General features: G+C 48.1%; 1 protein-coding gene across 1 annotated transcript in view; it reads left to right on the top strand.

Moving 5' to 3' along the window:
• The window catches only part of ACADS (acyl-CoA dehydrogenase short chain), a 40,783-nt gene extending 21,474 nt beyond the window's left edge, over nucleotides 1–19,309 (top strand). The window contains 5 exon segments of the mRNA XM_030218389.1: nucleotides 9,888–9,917; nucleotides 9,919–10,026; nucleotides 10,211–10,301; nucleotides 18,098–18,156; nucleotides 18,236–19,309. Coding sequence (XP_030074249.1) covers nucleotides 9,888–9,917; nucleotides 9,919–10,026; nucleotides 10,211–10,301; nucleotides 18,098–18,156; nucleotides 18,236–18,388 — 441 coding nt within the window. The 3' untranslated portion in view covers nucleotides 18,389–19,309.
• The last annotated feature ends 888 nt before the right edge of the window (nucleotides 19,310–20,197 follow it).

Below are 20,197 nucleotides of genomic sequence, written 5' to 3'. Positions count from 1 at the left end.
TTGCCTCTTTGGGTCTGTCACAGGGTGTCTCCCGCATCTTGCTTGCTTCCAGGAAAGACTCCACTAAGAGAAGTTACTTCTTTCATTGGAGGAGGTTTGCCGTCTGGTGTGACAGCAAGGCCCTAGATCCTCGCTCTTGTCCTACACAGACCCTGCTTGAATACCTTCTGCACTTGTCTGAGTCTGGTCTTAAGACCAACTCCGTAAGGGTTCACCTTAGTGCGATCAGTGCATACCATTACCAAGTGGAAGGTAAGCCGATCTCAGGACAGCCTTTAGTTGTTCGCTTCATGAGAGGTTGCTTTTGTCAAAGCCCCCTGTCAAGCCTCCTACAGTGTCATGGGATCTCAATGTCGTTCTCACCCAGCTGATGAAACCTCCTTTTGAGCCACTGAATTCCTGCCATCCGAAGTACTTGACCTGGAAGGTCATTTTCTTGGTGGCAGTTACTTCGGCTCGTAGAGTCAGTGAGCTTCAGGCCCTGGTAGCCCAGGCTCCTTACACCAAATTTCATCACAACAGAGTAGTCCTCCGCACTCACCCTAAGTTTCTGCCAAAGGTCGTGTCGGAGTTCCATCTGAACCAGTCAATTGTCTTGCCAACATTTTTCCCCGTCCTCATTCCTGCCCTGCTGAACGTCAGCTGCACACATTGGACTGCAAGAGAGCATTGGCCTTCTATCTGGAGCGGACACAGCCCAACAGACAGTCCGCCCAATTGTTTGTTTCTTTTGATCCCAATAGGAGGGGAGTGGCTGTAGGGAAACGCACCATTTCCAATTGGCTAGCAGATTGCATTTCCTTCACTTACGCCCAGGCGGGGCGGGCTCTTGAGGGTCATGTCACGGCTCATAATGTTAGAGCCATGGCTGCGTCGGTAGCCAACTTGAAGTCAGCCTCTATTGAAGAAATTTGCAAAGCTGCGACGTGGTCATCTGTCCACACATTCACATCTCATTACTGCCTGCAGCAGGATACCCGACGCGACAGTCGGTTCGGGCAGTCAGTTCTTCAGAACCTGTTTGGGCTTTAGGATCCAACTCCACCCCCCCGAGGGCCCTGTTTGTTCTGTTCCAGGCTACACTCTCAGTTAGTTGGTAATTTTTAGGTCAATCTCAGTTATGTCCTCGCCGTTGCGAGGCCCAATTGACCATGGTTGTTGTTTTGAGTGAGCCTGGGGGCTAGGGATACCCCATCAGTGAGAACAAGCAGCCTGCTTGTCCTCGGGAGAAAGCGAATGCTACATACCTGTAGAAGGTATTCTCCGAGGACAGCAGGCTGATTGTTCTCACAAACCCGCCCGCCTCCCCTTTGGAGTTGTGTCTTCCCTTAAATGTATTGTCTTGCTACATACTGGACTGGCCGGCTCGAGCCGGTTTCGGGCGGGAAGACGGCTGCGCATGCGCAGTGCGCATGGGCGCGCGAGGACTAGCAAGGCCTTTGCTAGTAAACTTTCCGATGGAGGGGGCTGCCGAGGACGTCAACCCATCAGTGAGAACAATCAGCCTGCTGTCCTCGGAGAATACCTTCTACAGGTATGTAGCATTCGCTTTACTACATTTACTAGGGTATGTTTTGAACCTGTTAGTCTATCCTTGGCCTGGTGTCATGTTCGTTAAAATCAGTTCACTCTGTGTAATCTTAAAAACCATATGGCACGTTTCTCTTCAAGCTCCTGGTGTGAAAATTACTGTAATGTAAATATTTTTGTCAGATGGATTTTGATAAAAGGTGGTTTTGAAACTGTTCCTGTCTTTTCTAATAATAATGTCCAGTTATGAAATTTCTTTTAAAATCAAAATGCATCTTACATTTAAGATGAACATCCCTAGTGTTTAACCAAGTATAAAATTCCTGTAGTCTTGCTATATCCCTGTTCCATAGCATAAAAACAACATCAGTGTAGTGTTTCCACATTTTAACTTCCTTCGAGAATGGATGATTACTCCAAGAAATGTTCTTCAAACCACACTACATATAGAGGCTCCCATTACCGTCCCCTTGACGTGAAGAAAGCATTTTCCTTGAAACTTAAAAATAATTTTAGTTAAGGAAATGGATGCTAAAATAACAATGAAATGAGTAGGTATCCCAAGGTTAGATGTCCTTTGTAACAGTGTGTTATACATAAGAACATAAGCATTTTCATATTGGGACAGACCAAGGTCAGTCAAGCCCAGTATCCTGTTTCCAACAGTGACCAGTTCAGGTCACAAGTACCTGGCAAGATCCCAAAAGAGTAAAATAGATTTTATGCTGCTTATCCTAGAAATAAGCATTGGAGTTTCCCAAGTCCATCTTTTCTTTTTCAAACATTTTTAAAATCCTGCTAAACTAACTGTTTTTACCACATTCTCTGCAGTGAATTCCAGAGTTATATGTTGAGTGAAGAAATCTTTTCTCTAGTAGTAGCTTCATTGTGTTCTCCCTAATCCTAGTAAAACAAGTGATTTCACATCTACCCATTCCACTCCATTTGGTGTTTTGTAGACCTCTCTCATATTTCACCTTCACTGTTGGAGAAGAAACTCAACCTTCACTGTTTCTTCTCCAAGCTGAAGAACCCTAGCTGCTTTAGGCTTTCCCATAGAGAATTTGCCCATCCCATTTATAATTTTTGTTCCCTTCTCTGTACCTTTTCTAATTCCACTATATCTTATTTTGAGATGTGATGACTAGAATTGCACATAGTATTTGGGGTGTGGTCGCACCATGGCGTGATAAAGGCATTATAACATTCTTTTTGTTTTACATTCCTTTCCTAATAATTCCTAACATTCTATTTGCTTTCTTAGCCACTGCTGCTGCACACTGAGCAGAGGGTTTCAACGTATCATTAACGATGACACCTAGCAGTGACGCCTAATGTGGAACCTTACATCACGTAGTTATAGTTTGGGTTTCTGTTTCCCATATGCATCACTTTGCACTTGCTCACATTAAATGTCCTCTGCCATTTGGATGCCCAGTCTCATAGGGTCCTCTTGTGATTTAACAACTTTTAATAACTTTGGCATCAGCAAATTTAATTACCTCGTTCCTCAGCGACCCTCCAGACCGGTCAAGACGCGTGGGTTATGCTCGCCTACCAGCAGAGGGAGACTGAGAACACTAACTTCAACTATGTACATATAACCTGTGCCCATCCCACAAAAAGCCAGTATTTTCTCAGTCTCAGCAGAGGGTAGACAGGCAGCCTGTGCAGCTTGTCCGGTCTGGTAGGAGTCAGGGATCAGGAGAGTTTTAGCCTGGTCTATTGTTCATTCCTGAGGAACATCCCTGTGCCTGGACTACTCTGTGTGCTGGGGGTTGGTGGTGCCAGTGGGGCCTGCCATTGTCCCCCCTGGGGTGTCACACCCGGGTGGCCGGGTCCCTCCCCCGAGCTAGCTCTCCAGTTTGGGCAGCTTTGTGCCTCGGCTGCACTTGTTATATTGCAGCCTTGAGTGCCAGGGATTTAATAGCAGCAGGGCTCAATTGTGCTGCAATAAAGTTAAAAAAAAAAAAAAAAAAAACTTCATAAAGACCCAGACAGTGTGGAGAGCGGTGCAGCTGCACTCCGGAGTGCCGGAGCTGGGCAGCCGTTCGAGTTGGGCTGTGAGTGACTTCTTTGGGGTGAGTCCCAGTTCTTTTACCTTTGGGGAGTTTTTGGCGCGAAGATGGCCTCGAAGCCGCTTCGCTGTCGTTTTTGCGCGCGTCGGGGGGGTCGATGCGATTGGCGGTTCCTGCCGCTTTTGCGGGGAACCGAAGCCTCAGTCCTCAGCTCCGCCGGTGTTAGCTGCGGAGCTTCCCGCGCCAGCCTTGCAGGAGGTTGCAGGGGCTTCGGCTAGCGGTTCAGCGGCGGTCCCGGTTTTGGCGGGAACCGCCGCCATCTTGGATTCGGGCCCGAGAATACCGGATTTAGTCGGCGGTCCTCAGGGCAGCCCGGTGGCTGGTGCTTCTGGAGGGGACGTTTCGGGAAGGATGGGTTTCCCTCCGGAATTTGTTTGGTCCTTATTTCTAAGCCTGGCAGGCGGGACCATCGCGCACGGAGCCCCTTAGTCTGGGGGGGGGGCTTGGGCGCTAAGAGGCCACGTGTTTGAGTGGGCTGAGGACCTGGACTGTTTTTCTCCTCCAGAGTCAGAGGGCGACTTTAGTCCCCTGGAGGAGGAGGAGGGGTCCTTGTCCGGCCAGATAGAGAGACAGTGCCCGGGGAGGATCCGTCGGTGGTCCGCATTTTTCACAGGGAGGAAGTGGCGGATCTTATTGAGCAGGTGTCTGCTATGCTCAAGTTTGACCCGGCAGTAGATCCTGCTCCCTCTGAAAAGCAGGACCCGTTGGTTAAGGGGATCCGCAGGGTATCTCGGACTTTCCTATGAATGCGGATCTTAGAGAGATGGTAACGCAGGAATGGCTCTCGCCAGAGGCGCCTTGTAAGGTGGCACGGGCCATGGCTAAGCTCTATCCCCTTCCGCAGGAAGATAGAGACTCTTTAAAGCCTCCGACTGTGGATGCCGTAGTGACGGCGGTGACTAAGGCTACTGCAATTCCTGTAGATGGAGGGGCTGCCTTGCGGGACCCTCAGGACAGGAAAATTGGAGACATTCCTGAAGCGCAGTTTTGATTTATCGGCGCTGGCTTTGCAGGCTTCAGTTTGTGGAGGTCTGGTGGCTCGAGCATGTTTCCGCTGGCTGAGCGGCTGCTAGATGCTCCGCAGGTTGATAGAGCCGCCTTAGTGCAGGATTTGGCAAAGTTGGAGATGGGCTCGTCCTTCTTGGCAGATGCGCTATATGATTTGTTGCGTGCATCGGCGAAGAACATGACCCTCGCAGTGGCGGCTCGAAGGGCCCTGTGGTTGCGGGGCTGGCTGGCAGATGCTGCGTCCAAGGCAAAGTTGTGTTCGCTTCCTTTAAGGGCGCTTTGCTTTTGGAGACGAATTGGATAAGTTGGTTAGGGGTCTTGGTGATACTAAGATCCCGCGGCTTCCAGAGCTTCGGCCCAAGGCGTCTAGGGGCTCTGCGGTGCGAGGCCGTTTTCAGGAAGCTAGACGGTATCGGCCGGGTAGGGTCCTCGGGGGGGTTCCGGGGTTCGTTATTTCAGAGAACCCAGCCCTTTCGTGGGGGCCGCCGGGGGGGGCGAGCTGCTCTTCTGGAGCGGCCAGTACGTCCCGTGGGTCGCAATGATGGTTTGGGGGGTCCAGCCTCTGGTTCGTGTGGGGGCTCGCTTACGCTTGTTTTACCAGAGGTGGGCCAAATCACGTCAGACCAGTGGGTACTGCAGATAGTGCGAGACGGGTACGCGCTGGAGTTCGACGGTCCTCTGTCCGATTCTTTCTCGTCTCTCCCTGTCATTCAAGGCGCAAGGCAAGGGCAGTGCGAGACACTCTGTCACGTCTGGTAGAGTTAGGCGCTGTGGTGCCTGTTCCGCCAGAAGAACGAGGTACCGGTGTTACTCCATTTACTTCGTGGTACCAAAGAAAGAGGATTCTTTTCGGCCCATTTTAGACCTCAAGAGGGTCAATGCGGCTCTAAAGATCCCTTCCTTTCGGATGGAAACGTTGCGCTCGGTCATTGTAGCGGTTCAGGAAGGGGAATTTCTGACTTAATTGGATTTGACAGAAGCTTATTTACACATCCCCATTCTAGAGGCGCACCAGCGTTTCTTCGTTTGTGGTGTTAGGGAGTCACTTTCAGTTTTGTGCGCTCCCATTCGGCCTGGCTACAGCTCCTCGCACTTTCTCCAAGGTGATGGTGGTCGTGGCAGCAGCGTTACGGTTGCAGGGCATTTTGGTGCATCCGTATCTCGACGACTGGTTAATTCGAGCCAAGACGCAGGCGGAGAGCGAGGAGGCTACCGCCCGGGGTGGTGTCCTTTTTGCAGTCGCTGGGTTGGTTGTCAATCTGGCCAAGAGTCACCTAGTCCCGTCACAGTCTCTAGAATATCTGGGAGTTCGGTTCGACACGGAGCGAGGCCGGGTGTTTTTGACGGCTCCTCGCATTTCCAAACTGCAGATTCAGATACGTCAGCTCCGAGCTCAGAGGGCGCCTGCGGCGCGGGAGTATCTTCAGGTGTTAGGTCTGATGGCGGCATCTATAGAGGTAGTACCTTGGGCCAGGGCCCACATGAGACAGTTGCAGAGTTCGTTGTTGACTCGTGGTCCCCTCAGTCCCAGGAGTTGGAGGAGCGGTAGCGCTGCCGGAGAGGGTTCGGCGCAGCCTCCGCTGGTGGCTTCACACTCCGAATCTAGCGAAGGGTATGCCGCTAGAGGGTGCCGAATTGGGTGGTACTGACCACGGATGCGAGTCTGTTAGGCTGGGGGGCGCATTGTCTAGGGCAGTTGCCCAAGGGCGCTGGACGTCGGAAGAGGCGGCGTGGTCCATCAACCGCCTGGAGACTCGGGCAATTCGGTTGGCTCTTCGGTCCTTCCAAAGTCTGCTAGAGGGCAAGGCGGTCAGAGTTCTTTCCGACAATGCCACGGCCGTCGCTTATGTGAATCGGCAGGGGGGGACGAAGAGCCCGGGATTAGCCGTAGAGGCAGCGGAGTTGTTGGGGTGGGCAGAGGGCTCATCTTCAGGGCTCTTTCGGCAGGCCACGTAGCAGGAGTGGACAATTGTGGACGCGGATTATCTGAGCAGGCACATGTTGGATCCCGGAGAGTGGGCTCTCCATCCCTCAGTGTTCGAGCGGATGGTGTTGCAGTGGGGTCGGCCGGTGTTGGATCTCATGGCATCGGCCGACAATGCGCAGGTCGCGCGGGTACTTCAGTCGTCGAAGAGATGCTCGAGCCGAGGGTCTCGACGCGTTGGTTCTGCCGTGGCCGACTCAGCAGTTGCTCTATGTGTTTCCGCCGTGGCCGCTGGTGGGCCGCGTGGTACAGCGGATCGGTCGTCATCCCGGCTTAGTGATTCTGATAGCGCCCAATTGGCCTCGTCGGCCATGGTACGGAGATCTGGTGCGGTTGTTAGTGCAGGATCCTTTTTTTCCCCTGGGGTCTCGGGTGAGACTGGTGCAGGGGCCGATCGAGATGGCCGACCCCTCTCCATTCTTGCTTACGGCTTGGCTCTTGAAAGGCACAGATTGAGAAAGAAGGGTTTCTCGGCCAGGGTCATGATACAATGTTGCGTTCGCGTAAGAAGTCCACGTCGTTGGCTTATGTGCGGGTGTGGCGCATCTTGAGAGTTGGTGTCTTGAACGGAATGTTGTCCCTTTGCGGGCTTCGGTGATGGAGGTTTTGGAGTTTTTGCAGGATGGTTTGGACAGGGGGCTCTCCCTTTCTTCCCTGAAGGTGCAGGTTGCTGCTTTGTCTTGTTTCAGAGGTAAGATTGGAGGAGTCTCCTTGGCAGCTTCTCCGGACGTAGGGCGGTTCCTGAGGGCAGTGAAGTTGATTTCGGCCGCCCCGTCGTCCGATGGTTCCGCCTTGGGATTTGAATTTGGTCTTGGAGACTCTGGTGGGTCCTCCGTTTGAACCATTGGCGTCCATCACATGTAAGGATCTTACCTTGAAAACAGTTTTTCTGGTGGCCATTGCTTCCGCTCGGAGAGTTTCAGAGTTTGCAAGCCTTGTCTTGTAGGGAGCCTTTTCTGTCCTTTGCGAAAGAGAAAGTGACTTGAGGACGGTTCCTTCCTTTGTTCCTAAGGTGGTTTCAGCGTTCCATGTGAATCAAGTGATTTCATTACCGGTGTTGGGGGATCGTTCGGGGGATGCCTCTCAGCGTCGGTTGGCTAAGTTGGATGTTCGGCGCGCCCTTGCGGTCCTATTTGAGCAGAACGCGAGAATTCCGGGCTTCGGATAGATTGTTCGTTTTGTTTGGAGGTCCCAAGAGAGGAGCTGCGTCCTCCAAGGGGACTCTGGCCAGGTGGTTGAAGGAGGCTATTGCCTCGGCTTATTTGTTGAGGCGGCGTTCGGTGCCCCCGTTACTTAAGGCGCATTCAACTCGGGGGGTTGCGGCTTCCTGGGCGGAGAGTAGTTTTGTTCCTCCGCAGGACTTTGTAAAGCAGCGGCATGGTCGTCCATTCATTCCTTTGTGAAGCATTATAGGATTGATGTTCAGGCAAAAGAGGATGCATGTTTGGAGCGGCTGTGCTGTCTTCTGCGTTGCGAGGGTCCCACCCTTAAGTTTCTACTGCTTGGTACTTCCCACGCGTCTTGACCGGTCTGGAGGGTCGCTGAGGAAGGTGAAATTAGGCCTTACCTGCTAATTTTCTTTCCTCTAGACCCTCCAGACCGGTCAAGAGCCCGCCCTATGGATTTCAGAGATATTGTTCGTATCAGAAGTATTTGAGCCGTGTTCTGCTTATGACTATTCCTTTTATCTTTCACTGGGTCGGAGAGTTTTCTTCGTCCATAATACTTGACAGAGCGGGGCGCTTGACGTTCCGTCTGTCTGAGCACACTGTTGGTGTTGACTATTGGTTTTCCAGGTACAGGGGTTTTCTAGATTCAGAGTTCAGGTTGCAGGGGGTTTCTCTGCTTTGCTAAGCGTATACTGGCTTTTGTGGGATGGGCACAGGTTATATGTACATAGTTGAAGTTAGTGTTCTCAGTCTCCCTCTGGGTAGGCGAGCATAACCCACGCGTCTTGACCGGTCTGGAGGGTCTAGAGGAAAGAAAATTAGCAGGTAAGGCCTAATTTCACCCTAGTTATTCCCTTCTCTAGATCATTTATAAATGTTAAAAAGCAGTAGTTCCAGCACAGACCCCTGCAGAACCCCATTATTTATCCTTCTCCATTGAGAATATTGACCATTTAACCCTACTCTGTTATTTTTTTTTTTTTATCTTTGTTGCAGAATGTTGGTGTAGAGGGAATCGGTATCAAAGGTGACCAAAAATTACTGAGATGTCTGCATTAAAATCATTTAAACGTATTTATTATATTACTAGAATCTCTAACAGATTACTGTGTTTTTGGTACAAACAGTCTAAGAAATTGATGTATAAAAATAGAAAGTGGCTCAATATGGAACTATTACCAGAAATAATGGGCCTGTCCAGAGAATTTGTGCACTTCAGGTAAATCTGTATCGTAGGAATGGTTGGAGATTTGGTGATAAAGTTTTTCTCTTTCCTCAGTAAGGGGTTTTGAGGCAGGTTATGTTGACTGTTTTCACATTTCTTTTTTGTATATCTGTAGGATCTTTTCAAGCAGGGAGTAAAATTGTGGATCATATATTTGTGTCTCTAGCTCTGTAATTAGATTCCTGTTGAGGGTTACTATACTACCATCCTTATCCGCAGGTTTAATGATAATGTTTTTGTTATTTGCAAGAGAAGTGATCTTTGTTTTCTTTCTTACTGATTTGAAATACATCATCTTATTTTTGTTTTTTACGTGCAACGTGCAGATATTTCTCACCAGACACATTTATTAAATGTGTTTATAAGTGGATTAACTGGGCCAGGGGGTGTCCATCAAGATTGACGATTTATCTATTCTTAAAAAACCAACATGGCAGTGTTTACAGAAAAAAATGTCACCTTTGGGCAGTCATTACATACTCTATCTCCTCCCCGAGTCCTCAGAGGATTCCAAACATTGACTGTGTGAAACATCCCCATCCCTGGGCTAGCTAGTGGAAGTGTGACTATGATTGAATAGGGGATATTCCACACAACAGTTGTAACTTGAGTCACCAGGCAGGCCTGTAAAATTATTAGATTTTGGTTCTTTTGGCAAATTGATCCTGAAATTATCTCTTGGCCTGCCATAGTGCAAGCAGAATAAAGAAACTTTATTTTAGCAACAAGGGAAGGGAGCCAGAGTCAGAGCAAATTAAGGACATGTGCCATGCCTCAAGCAAAGCACAGGTGTTAGCTTAGGACAGCATCTTCTGGATGCCCCTGTTATCTATACTTTTGAGAAATATTCAAAGCTGGAGCTGCTATGGACATTATTTTAATTTCTTTTCCAGCAAACTCTTGACGCTGGCAGGATTGGCATATGCCTCACAAGCACTTGGGATAGCCCAAGCAGCCTTGGACTGTGCTATTGACTACTCTGAGAAGCGTTTAGCCTTTGGCTCTTCAATCAGCAAACTACAAGCCATTCAGGTATAACAAGTTTCTGCTACTACTGAGATAAAACCCAGCCACATTCACACTATTGTGGATAGAATACTGTCGCTGAAGCGTTTTTCTCCTTGGCCTACATGCCCTGCTTCCCAGTAGTGGGAAGGGGCACATACCCTGAAATGATATGTGTGCATGCTGAGTTCTGAAATTTTCTTCATTATAGTTCAAGCTTGCAGATATGTCGCTGGCTGTGGAGAGTGCTCGTCTACTGACCTGGAAAGCAGCCATGTTAAAGACACAGAAACCCTATACCAGGTATAACAGCAAAGGGCTTGAACATCTTTTATACAGGTATCTTATATAAACAAATATACCTAAAGCAAAATACGCATAGTGCTTACAGAGGTCCTGTACTGTAGTATATTTAGGACACTAACAACCCTACAGAGAATACAGCGGTGCTTATGTACTGCAAGGAAGTGAGCATTTGCAGAAAAAAGTAATTAGCGAGAGAGATCCGTATAGTTTGCAACAAGTATCTCTCTACCTCTTACATGTGGGTGTGAGAAACATGAAGAGTACTTTCTTATTCAAATCTGCAGGCTACTTCTAGAGAAACTACTACACTAATCATTTCTATAGCGCTGCGAGACGTACACCAGCGCTGAACATGTCATAGATTGGTCACTGTCAAGGCAGTATGATAGGCTTAATGGACCATTGGTCTTATCCATCATAGCCCTTCTTATGTTCTTAAACCTTATACCAAGGTTTCCAGTAGATGACGCTAACATACTCCTATCTTAGAATTACTGAACACAGAATATAACTACAGGTGTAATATGTTGTACTGGAGATCTGTACTCAGTCTGCACATACAGCAGGTCCTAGAGGACAGTGTCTTTACCTTCTTTTGATAAGTACAACCCCAGGGAATTCACCAAAATGTTAAATTACACTAACATCATCTATTTAATATATTGTATAAAATATTTAACACTATAAATCCAATGTAGGGATGAGAGGCACAGTGTGGGTGATGTGGCTGGAAGGATAGGGATGTAAGCTGTTCCACTGACTTCAGGGACAGCAAAGTTGCTTACCTGTAACAGAAGAATTAATCAGGCATACAAGTGGGTAATAGTTATTACAGTATGCAACTTTGCTTTTTCCATTGGCAAGCAGGATGGAATTAGGACACAAATGAGTGTTGAAGATTGGTCCAAACTGTAGTTTAAAGTGTAAAAGTGGGGTGAGGACCAATTAACTGCTATGCATTACTTTACAGCGAAGTAGACTTTTAGAGAGCTACCATAGCAGCATTGGTTCATTCTGCTGGGGTTTTATTTTATTTTTTGTTTTTTTGTCCAACTTACATTTTCATATTCAGGCAGTTACACTAAAACGAATTTATAAATACAATAAGAACATAAGCTTCCTTGTCACTTGCAGCAGATGAATCCAGGAACTAGTGGGTTAAGTCCTGCCTACCAGCAGGTGGAGATAGAGATAAACAAACTAAAGGCAATGATGCCAGACGGCCAGCTCCTTCCTCAGTATGTCCTCTATCTGAGGAGTGGTAGACGCTTTTTCTCCAGCTCCTGGGCCCAAGGCCTCTGAGGGGGCTCCTGGGCCGGTGGCCAGTTGAGCCGGGGGGTGGCAGCCTGGTGGTGCCCCCTTTGGCAGCATACGCAGTTGCTGGGTCCTTTATGCACCTCAAATTCCCTCTGAACAGGCTTTTGCTGTTCCTTTCCTTCACTGATTTTCTGCCTCCTCACTAAAAAAAAAAAAAGAGAGAACCATAGAATTTATTTAAAAGAGAAACACAGAAGCACAGGGAAGTGTGTTTTTGCAGAGAGCAGGTTTGTGTTACTGCTGTCCGAGTCCTGTTTGCTGTTGCCTGCTTGTCTGAGCCTGCCTCGAAGTGGAGTCGGGAGTCGGAGAGTTTTTTTTCTTCGGCTCAGCTGTCAGTTCCCGCGCTTCCCTGGTCCGGGTAAGTCCTTCTGGGTTCCTATTCAGGGACAGGTGATGGCAGTGGAGGCGGTAAAATGCTGTTCCCGAGGCGGGAAAACGGCATTTGGCAGTGGCCCTTTGCAGCGCGGGGTGTGCTGATTTCAGGACTCGAAGGAGCAGTGCCCCCCCCCCCCCGAGAGCGTGCCATTTTGCGATCAGTCGCGGAGCCGGCTCCGGTAGCGGTTTTGAGCAAAGCTTCTTCTCCGCTGGTAGGGGGGGGGGGGGGGGCGTCAGGCACTGTGGGCGGTGGTGCAGGTGCCATGGCTGTGACCTCCATTGCGGGGGAGGGGTTTTTGCCAGTTTATTTTGCTACTCCATCAGGCGTTTTTGTTGAAACGGGCCTTGCCTCACGCGGCTGCGACAGCTTCGGCCTTTGATTCTCTCAGGGGGTGTGGGGGTAACCAAGAGATTTGGGGTTTTTACCCAGAGGATTTCTCCTCCCTTAAAAAGCCTAGTCTTTCTTTGAGGTCTGAGGAGGGGGCCTGCAGTTTCCTTCATGGTGGCTGTCTCGGAGCAGACGGGGGTGGAGGACGGTGTCCTCACTGACCAACTGGAGGACTTTTCCGCCGTGAGGATTTTCCATAAGGAGGAGTTGTCCTCCTTTGTCTCTCAGGCACTGCACGCCCTGAATATAGAGGACCCTGAGGTTGCGGCTTTTCATGCGGTCAACCCCAAGATGGCTAGTACCAGACGACCTTCTAAGGCCTTTCCGGTACATGAAGCTATTGAAGAGTTGATTTTGGCCCAATGGGGGGGCTGAAAGTAGCCAGGGCTATGGCCAGGCTGTATCCGGTTTCAGCGGGCCGTTTAGAGCAGTTCGCTGTACCTAGGGTGGATGCCCTGGTGACAGCAGTCACCAAGAAGACTACTCTTCCAGTGGAAGGTGGTGTGGCACTTAAGGATATGCATGACAGACGGCTAGAGGCCTCTTTAAAACGTGCCTTTGAAGCGGCTGCTTTGACACTTCAAGCTTCTGTTTGTAGTTCTTATACGGCTAGAGCTTGTCTCAGTTGGCTACATTCTGTCATGGATTCGGTTTCGGAGTCTGATATGCTTGGAACTCCTCAGCTGTCGCTGATGGATATTGGGCTGGCGTACTTGGCGGATGCCTTGTATGATTTGGTCCGAGCTTCAGCCAAACTCATGGCCTTGACCGTTTCCTCTCGGCGTCTTCTGTGGCTCCGTCATTGGGCCGCAGATATGGCCTCTAAGCAACGGCTCATTAAATTGCTTTTTGGGGAAGACCTAGAAAAGATTGTTAAAGATTTGAGGGATTCCAAATCTCAGCGTCTTCCGGAGGATAGGCCCAAGTCTACTTCCAGGCAGGGAGCCTCGAGGTCACATTTCAGAAAGACGCGACGGTATCGCCCGGGGCGGTTCAATGCAGCCTTTCAGCGTCCTCGTTTTGGGCAGCGTTCTTCCTTTTGCAGCGAGCCCAATGCCACATCCGGACAGCCTCCTGCCACAGGGGGGTGTGATCTGCTTGTTGAGGTAATACAGTGCAACCTGATTGGCTGTCTTATCAAATTATTCTTATTGAAATAGACAATCTCTGAAAGCCTTTTTAGAGCGTTCCAGATCACTTAGAGCTCCAGGAGGTTGATCTGAAGATTTGTTTCCTGGGAGGACCAAGCTCCGTGAGTGTGAAGCCCATCTATAAGCTCCCCATCCCAGGAGAGATGCATCCATTGTCAGCACTTTTTGTGGCTGAGGAATTTGGAATGGAAGTCCCAGTCAAATTACATCGAATTGTCCACTACTGAAGAGAGTGTAGAAGCTCTGGGGACACTTAAATGACATCGTGCAGGCTTCCCATGGCTTGATACCATTGAGAAGCCAGGGTCCGTTGAGCTGATCTCATGTGAAGATGTGTTGTGTGTAACGTACACTGAGGAAGCCATGTGGCCCATCAACCTCACACCTGCTTAGCTGTGACGTGCTGAGAGGCACTAACCTTGGACGCAAGTGAAACAAGATTGTCCGCTCTTGTCTTCCGGAGGTAGGCTCGAACCCTCTGTGTGTCGAGCAGGGCTCCTATGAACTCCAATCGATGGACAAAGTGTAGATGGGACTTGGGGTGGTTTAAATTGAACCCTAGTAGCTCTAGCACCATCCTCTGAAGTGCTCTTCACCAGCCAATCGTCGAGATATGGACTCCCAGTCTGCGTAGCAATGCTGCAGCTACCGCTAGACATTTGGTGAAGACCCTGAGAGCTGACTTGAGGCCAAAAGGCAAACGCGGTACTGAAAGTGATGTGTTCCCAGCCAAAATTGAAGATACTTCTTGTGGGCTGGAAGTATCGGGATGTGAGTATATGCATCTTTTAAGTCCAAAGAGCATAGCCAATCATTTTTCTGAATCAAGGGGCGAAGGGTGCCCAGGGAAAACATCCTGAACTTTTCTCGGACTAGAAATTTGTTCAGGGCCTTTAAGTCTAGGATGGAATGCAACCCCCCCCCCCCTTTCTTCTGCACAAAGAAGTACATGGAATAGAATCCTTACCCTTCTTCCCCTGGTGGAACGAGTTTGACCGCATGGGCCTCGAGAAGGGCGGAGAGTTCCTCTGCATGTACCTGCCTGTGCTGAGAGCTGAATGAATGAGCTCTTGGTGGGCCGTTTGGAGAGCCAATTAAGGGTGTATCCAAGATGGACTGTTTGAAGAACCCACCAGTTGGAGGTTATAAGAGGCCACCTTTTGTGGAATAATTTTAGTCTCCCCTTGACCAGCAAATCTTCCGGGATGGGCACTTTTACTGCAGCTATGCTATGCTGTGCTGGAGCCAGTCGAAAGCACAGCCGTTGCTTTGACTGGGGAGCAGCAGGAAGCATTGGGTGCACGCTGTTGATGTGACTGAGCAGGCTGACGAGCCAAAGGAATGTACCTACACCTAGAATAGTAGTAGGGACCGCTCCATGGCTTGCCAAAAACACTCCTCGATGAGGAGGTGGATGCAGAAGGCGACTGGTGGGAGAGAGAAGAGGTGGTATACGTGTGTTTCTTGATTTGGTCTGCGACTTCCTCAACCTTCTCTCCAAAAAGGTTATCCTACAACCTTTGCTGAACAGAATGTTCCAAGTCAGCAATATGCAGCTATAAGAGTCTGCGCATTGCTATACTTTGAGCAGAGATCCTGGATGCGACATCAAAAGTGTCCTGGCCAAGATCTTTTGACATGCTTATGCTGCTGACCAACTGGCGAAAAGGCTTGATCTGGTCCGGAGGGCGCGGGTCCACCAACTCTGACAGCTGTCACATACCAAGTTTCATAAGTAAACGCTCATGAAGAGTTGGTAAGCATATATACGGGAGATCAGCATTGAAACCTGGTGCATCTTCCTCCCAAAAGAATACAGGGTTCTAGCTTCTCTGCCTGGGGGTGCGAAGGCATAGTCCCTAGTACTCCTGGCTCTTTTGAGAGCAGACTCCACCACCAAGGAATCATGAGGCAACTGAAGCCTAACAAACCCAGGTTCATTGTGGATCTGATACCGGGTGTTAGTCTTCTTGGGCATGACAGGGACCGACAGTGGGGATTCCCAGTTCCTGATGAGGACTTCCTTGAGTACATCGTGGAGAGGGGCAGTCACAGCCTCCTTAGGAGGAGATGTGTAGTCCAGGACCTCGAGCATCCTGGTCTTGGACGCATCCTCCACTTCTAAATGGAATGGCATCGGTCATTTCCTTAAGAAAAGATGGGAATGAAAGGCTCTCCGGCGGAGACCATCTCCTTTCAGGTAGTGGGGAGGGTTCAGAGGGAATCCCATTAGACTCATCTGAAGAAAAGTTATCTGGGATCTTCCTCTGAATCCCATGAGCACTCGTCATCTGTTTCGGACAATGTCTCCCTATGGAATCTCCGAGACAGAAGCTACCTCGATGCAGAGGAACCATGCTCTCGAGAGTGGCGTAGAGAAGCTGGCTCCCATCTCAACTCTGCTGAAGCTTCCTCTACCAACGTCGAGGGGGTACCAGCTTAGGCAGCAGTCAATACTGGGAGCGCAAGCGGCATTGGAGGCTGCACTGCAGCCTGGGGGTCAGTCAAGGCCGCAGCGGGAGATACGGCAGGTGCAAGCACCCCCAATATTGATGCACACTACTGCATAAGGCTATCTGGCAGCTCAGGGAGCAAGACCCGGATGCGTTCATCGAGGGCCGATACCTGGAAAAGTAGGGGTGCCGGTTGAGGTACAGGTTGTAGAGTCGCTGGGGTCAATGCAGGTGCAGGATCTCGGCTGCTTGGAGACAAGTGCATGAGCACTTCCTGTATGGAGGGGGGAGGGAGAGCGAGTCTTCTAGCGCTGATGCTTCTTGGGTGCTGACTCCTTCGATTCCCCAGAGCTCCCGGCACCATGTCTCAAGGGTGACTGATGATGCTTCTTGTTCTTTGCCCGAAGCATGTCACTAAGGCTCCTTAGTGCCGACGTCGAATCCTCACATCACCTTGGGGTTGGGTCCGATGGATGGTCCCGGGGGACTTGCACAGCAGGTGGAGACCCTTTTGACACATCACTGCTCCTAGTGTCTAAGGGTCTTGAAACAGCCATGCTTACTGATGCTTGATATCGATGCCTCTAACCTCGATCCTGATGTCAAGGAACCGGAGTTGGCTCCAAAAATCTTCTGTCGTTGAGCCTCTCAGGAAACCTAGGTCCTCTTCTTCATAAGAAGACAGAGAACACAGCAAGGCTGTGGTCAGGCCCAAGACACTGCAGATACCAAGAACGGGTGTCTGTTTCCAAGATCATCAGCTTGCACCGGGTACAGCGCTTGAAGGCACTGGGTCTTCGTGGACATGGATGGGAAAACCTTGTTGGCCAAATTAAATGACTTGGTGCTTAAAAAAGGGGCAAGCCACAGAAAAAAAAAAGAAACAACCCGACCAAAGTCAGGGCCTAAAAATGGCCCAATGATGATGGAAAATAAAGAAAACTTAAACCCGGGCAAAACAAAACTAAGAAAAAATAGGACCCAAAAAAGAAGAGCCACAAGAAACTGAGAAAATAGCTGGAAGGCACTGAAAAACCTCTCAAGACCGGGCAAGTGAGGAGAGAGCAAAAAAAGCACACCTTCTACTCATGCAGAGTCATGACCTGGGTAGGCTCTCCATAGGTGCATCATTATTCTGCACCCTCTGAGGTCACACAATTTTATTTGGCCATGAGTATTGGGTTCACCTTGGGGCTCAGCACCTAAGGAAAAGATCTAGGTGTCATTGTAGACAATATGCTGAAATCATATGCTGTGTGGCCGCCAAAAAAGTAAACAGGAAGCTAGGAATTATTAGGAAAGGGAAGATAAGACCAAGAATACTATAATGCCTCTGTATTGCTCCATGGTGTAACCTCACCTTGAGAATTGTGTTCAGTTCTGCTCACTATATCTCAAAAAGATATAGCAGAATTAAAAAAAAAAAAAAAGAGCAACCAAAAGGATAAAGGGGATGAAACTCCTCTCAAGTGAGGAAAAGCTAAAGTTAGAACTCTTCAGCTTGGGTAAGAGATGGCTGAAAGGAGATATGATTGTACTTTTTGAAAGAATGAAAAAAATTTGATTTACTTCTACTCATTCTACACTACTCAGGCTTTTGTAGATCTCAGAGACTAGGGGACACTCAGTGAAGTTCATGGAAATATTTTTAAAACAAACAGGAGGCAATATTTTTTTCACTCAATGATTAGTTAAGCTCTGGAATTCATTGCTAGAGGCTGTAACAACAACTGTTAACGTATCTGGGTTTAAAAAAAGGTTTGGAAAAGTCCATAGTCTGCTATTGAGATGGGGAAGTCGTTACTTATCCTGGGATTGGTAGCATGGAATGTTGCTACTATTTGGGTTTCTGCCAGGTACTTGTGATCTGGATTGGCCATTGTTGGAAACAGGATAGTGGGCTACATGGACCATTGGTCTGACCCTGTATGGCTATTCTTGAGGTCAAGATGTGGAAGTCCACACAGCAAAGGGTGTTGGGGTGCTAGATAGCCTTTGTTAGTGGGTTCTGAAGTCACCCAGAAGTAGGCAGAGGGATGGTGCTGCTTGATGGAAAATCTAAGCAAATGTGTGGTACAGCAAACTAATTTATAATTGTATTCTCTTGTAGGAGGCAGCAATGGCAAAGTTAGCAGCATCAGAAGCAGCAACTGCTATTTCGCATCAGGTAAGATGTAAATGGCAGTTGTAGGGGGAAGGGGTGGTATGTGGTTTCTGTGCTTACATTTTATTGCTCTTCATTTCAGGCCATCCAGATCCTGGGAGGAATGGGGTATGTGACTGATATGCCAGCTGAAAGACACTATCGAGATGCTCGCATCACTGAGATCTACGAGGGAACTAGTGAGATCCAGAGACTAGTAATAGCTGGACAGTTGCTAAAGGAGTTCCGTTGCTAGCAGAACCCAACCATGAGGCCCAGCTGGCCAATAGCTTGTGAACTATAGATAGTGAACCCAGGCTCTAATAAATTGTATGGCCTGGCTGAGGGAAGCAGCAGGTGCCTTCTGTGCCATTTGCTTTCCTAACACTGAAATTTACAAAGAAAATGCAGTACTACAATACAAGGAAGGGTCATAGCATCATCTGTCTACAAGGGGGAGGGGCAGGTTTGCCTTTAGCATTAAACATAAAAGAGCCTTCCAAGAAACAAAACACAGTTCATTGGACATGTTATAACTGGTTGGTTGCAATTATTTTATTCATATAAAGATAACAGTGCACTACCCTTTACAACACTCTAAATTAGTAAAGGCACATCAGTGCACCATGGCAGTTGTAAGGATAGTTCAGTGGTAGTGTGTGTTACCATGCAGGATACAGCCCTGCTGGACTTATACAAGGGTACATACTGATATTGCTGCCTTTAGCCACTGCATAATGACTTGGCCCTTGACTGCCTGGATGAGATAGATGGGGTGTTTAGAGAATAGAGAGAGAACCCTGTATTACTACAAATGAAATTTTTGTGATACTGCAGCCCAGTTCCAGTGAAGCTGAAAGCCAAAAGAGCAAGAGGAAAAAGCTAAGCCAATATTAATGGCAAAAACCAACAACGAAAAGGAATGAGGCAGGAGAAACAAAGTTAGGACTAAGGTTGCTCAGTGTTGGCTAGTGTCCAGATTGTTATGTTCTGTATATGTTACAAAAAGTTCCAGACTACAGCCCAGAATTAAGTTACACGTCTCATGTTCCTATATACCTGAGAAATACAAATTGTTTTCAGTGCCTTAAGTAAGTCATTTTGGCTTTTACCAAAGTTTGACACTTTAACACTCAAAATGTATCTTATAAATGACTTAATAAAAAATTTAATAATGTGGCATGGGTTCTGTGTATTATGTTATAGACCAAAGGAGAATAAGGAGAGAGGACTCATTGATATGGAGATCCAACAAAATAAAATATTCAAACAGGCTATACTTATAAAGAAAGTAACCAGCAGTGTACCATCTAATTAGTTATATCAAGAAAAGATATTCTGGGGCAAAAAAAAATACATATTTCATTCCCAGGTATTTCACCGTACACCTACACGGGTACGCTACTCAAAAAGTAGCTCCCAATTTTTTTTTCTCTCATCACAAGGAATTATTTCCATATTTCCTGAGTTCTCTGTCACATCTGGATATAACCAAATCTTTTGACCACAGAAAACAGTGCCAGAGTTCCTAAAATAAAGTTGCACTATAGTTTAAGGGCCCCATTTACCAAGCTGCGCTAGAGGTACGTTAGTGCTTTTAGAGCATGCTAACCATTAGCGCATGCTGTGTAGGCGCCAACAGTATTCCTATGGGTGCCTACATAGTTAGCCCACGCTATTTTTGTGCATGCACTAAAAACTCTAGAACACCTTAGTAAACAGAGCCCTAAGTCTTATTCAAAAACAAAGGTAACTAACAATGTTCCACATTTGGAGGTTTCAGAAAAAGAATTCTCCAAAAATGCTGAGAGATCTTTTAACTCATCCTTATTAGAAGAAGATTGAACATGTATATCCATCACCTGTGGATTGGGAAATAAACTCTCTGCAGGATTTTTCTGAGCAGTAGGCAAAAAGTCAACTTTACTAAAACAGAGGCACAGCTTCCTGAGGCAACTTCAAACATTCTGTAAGAAATGTTTTAAAGGAATCCACAGGAGTTACTCCCATTAGTCTAGGGAAATTCAAAACTCTTAAATTCAATCTTTGCTCAAATGTTCTATGC

The sequence above is a fragment of the Microcaecilia unicolor genome, chromosome 11 (genome assembly GCF_901765095.1).
Source record: "Microcaecilia unicolor chromosome 11, aMicUni1.1, whole genome shotgun sequence".
NCBI lineage: Eukaryota > Metazoa > Chordata > Amphibia > Gymnophiona > Siphonopidae > Microcaecilia > Microcaecilia unicolor.
This window is presented reverse-complemented; position numbering and strand designations above follow the sequence as displayed.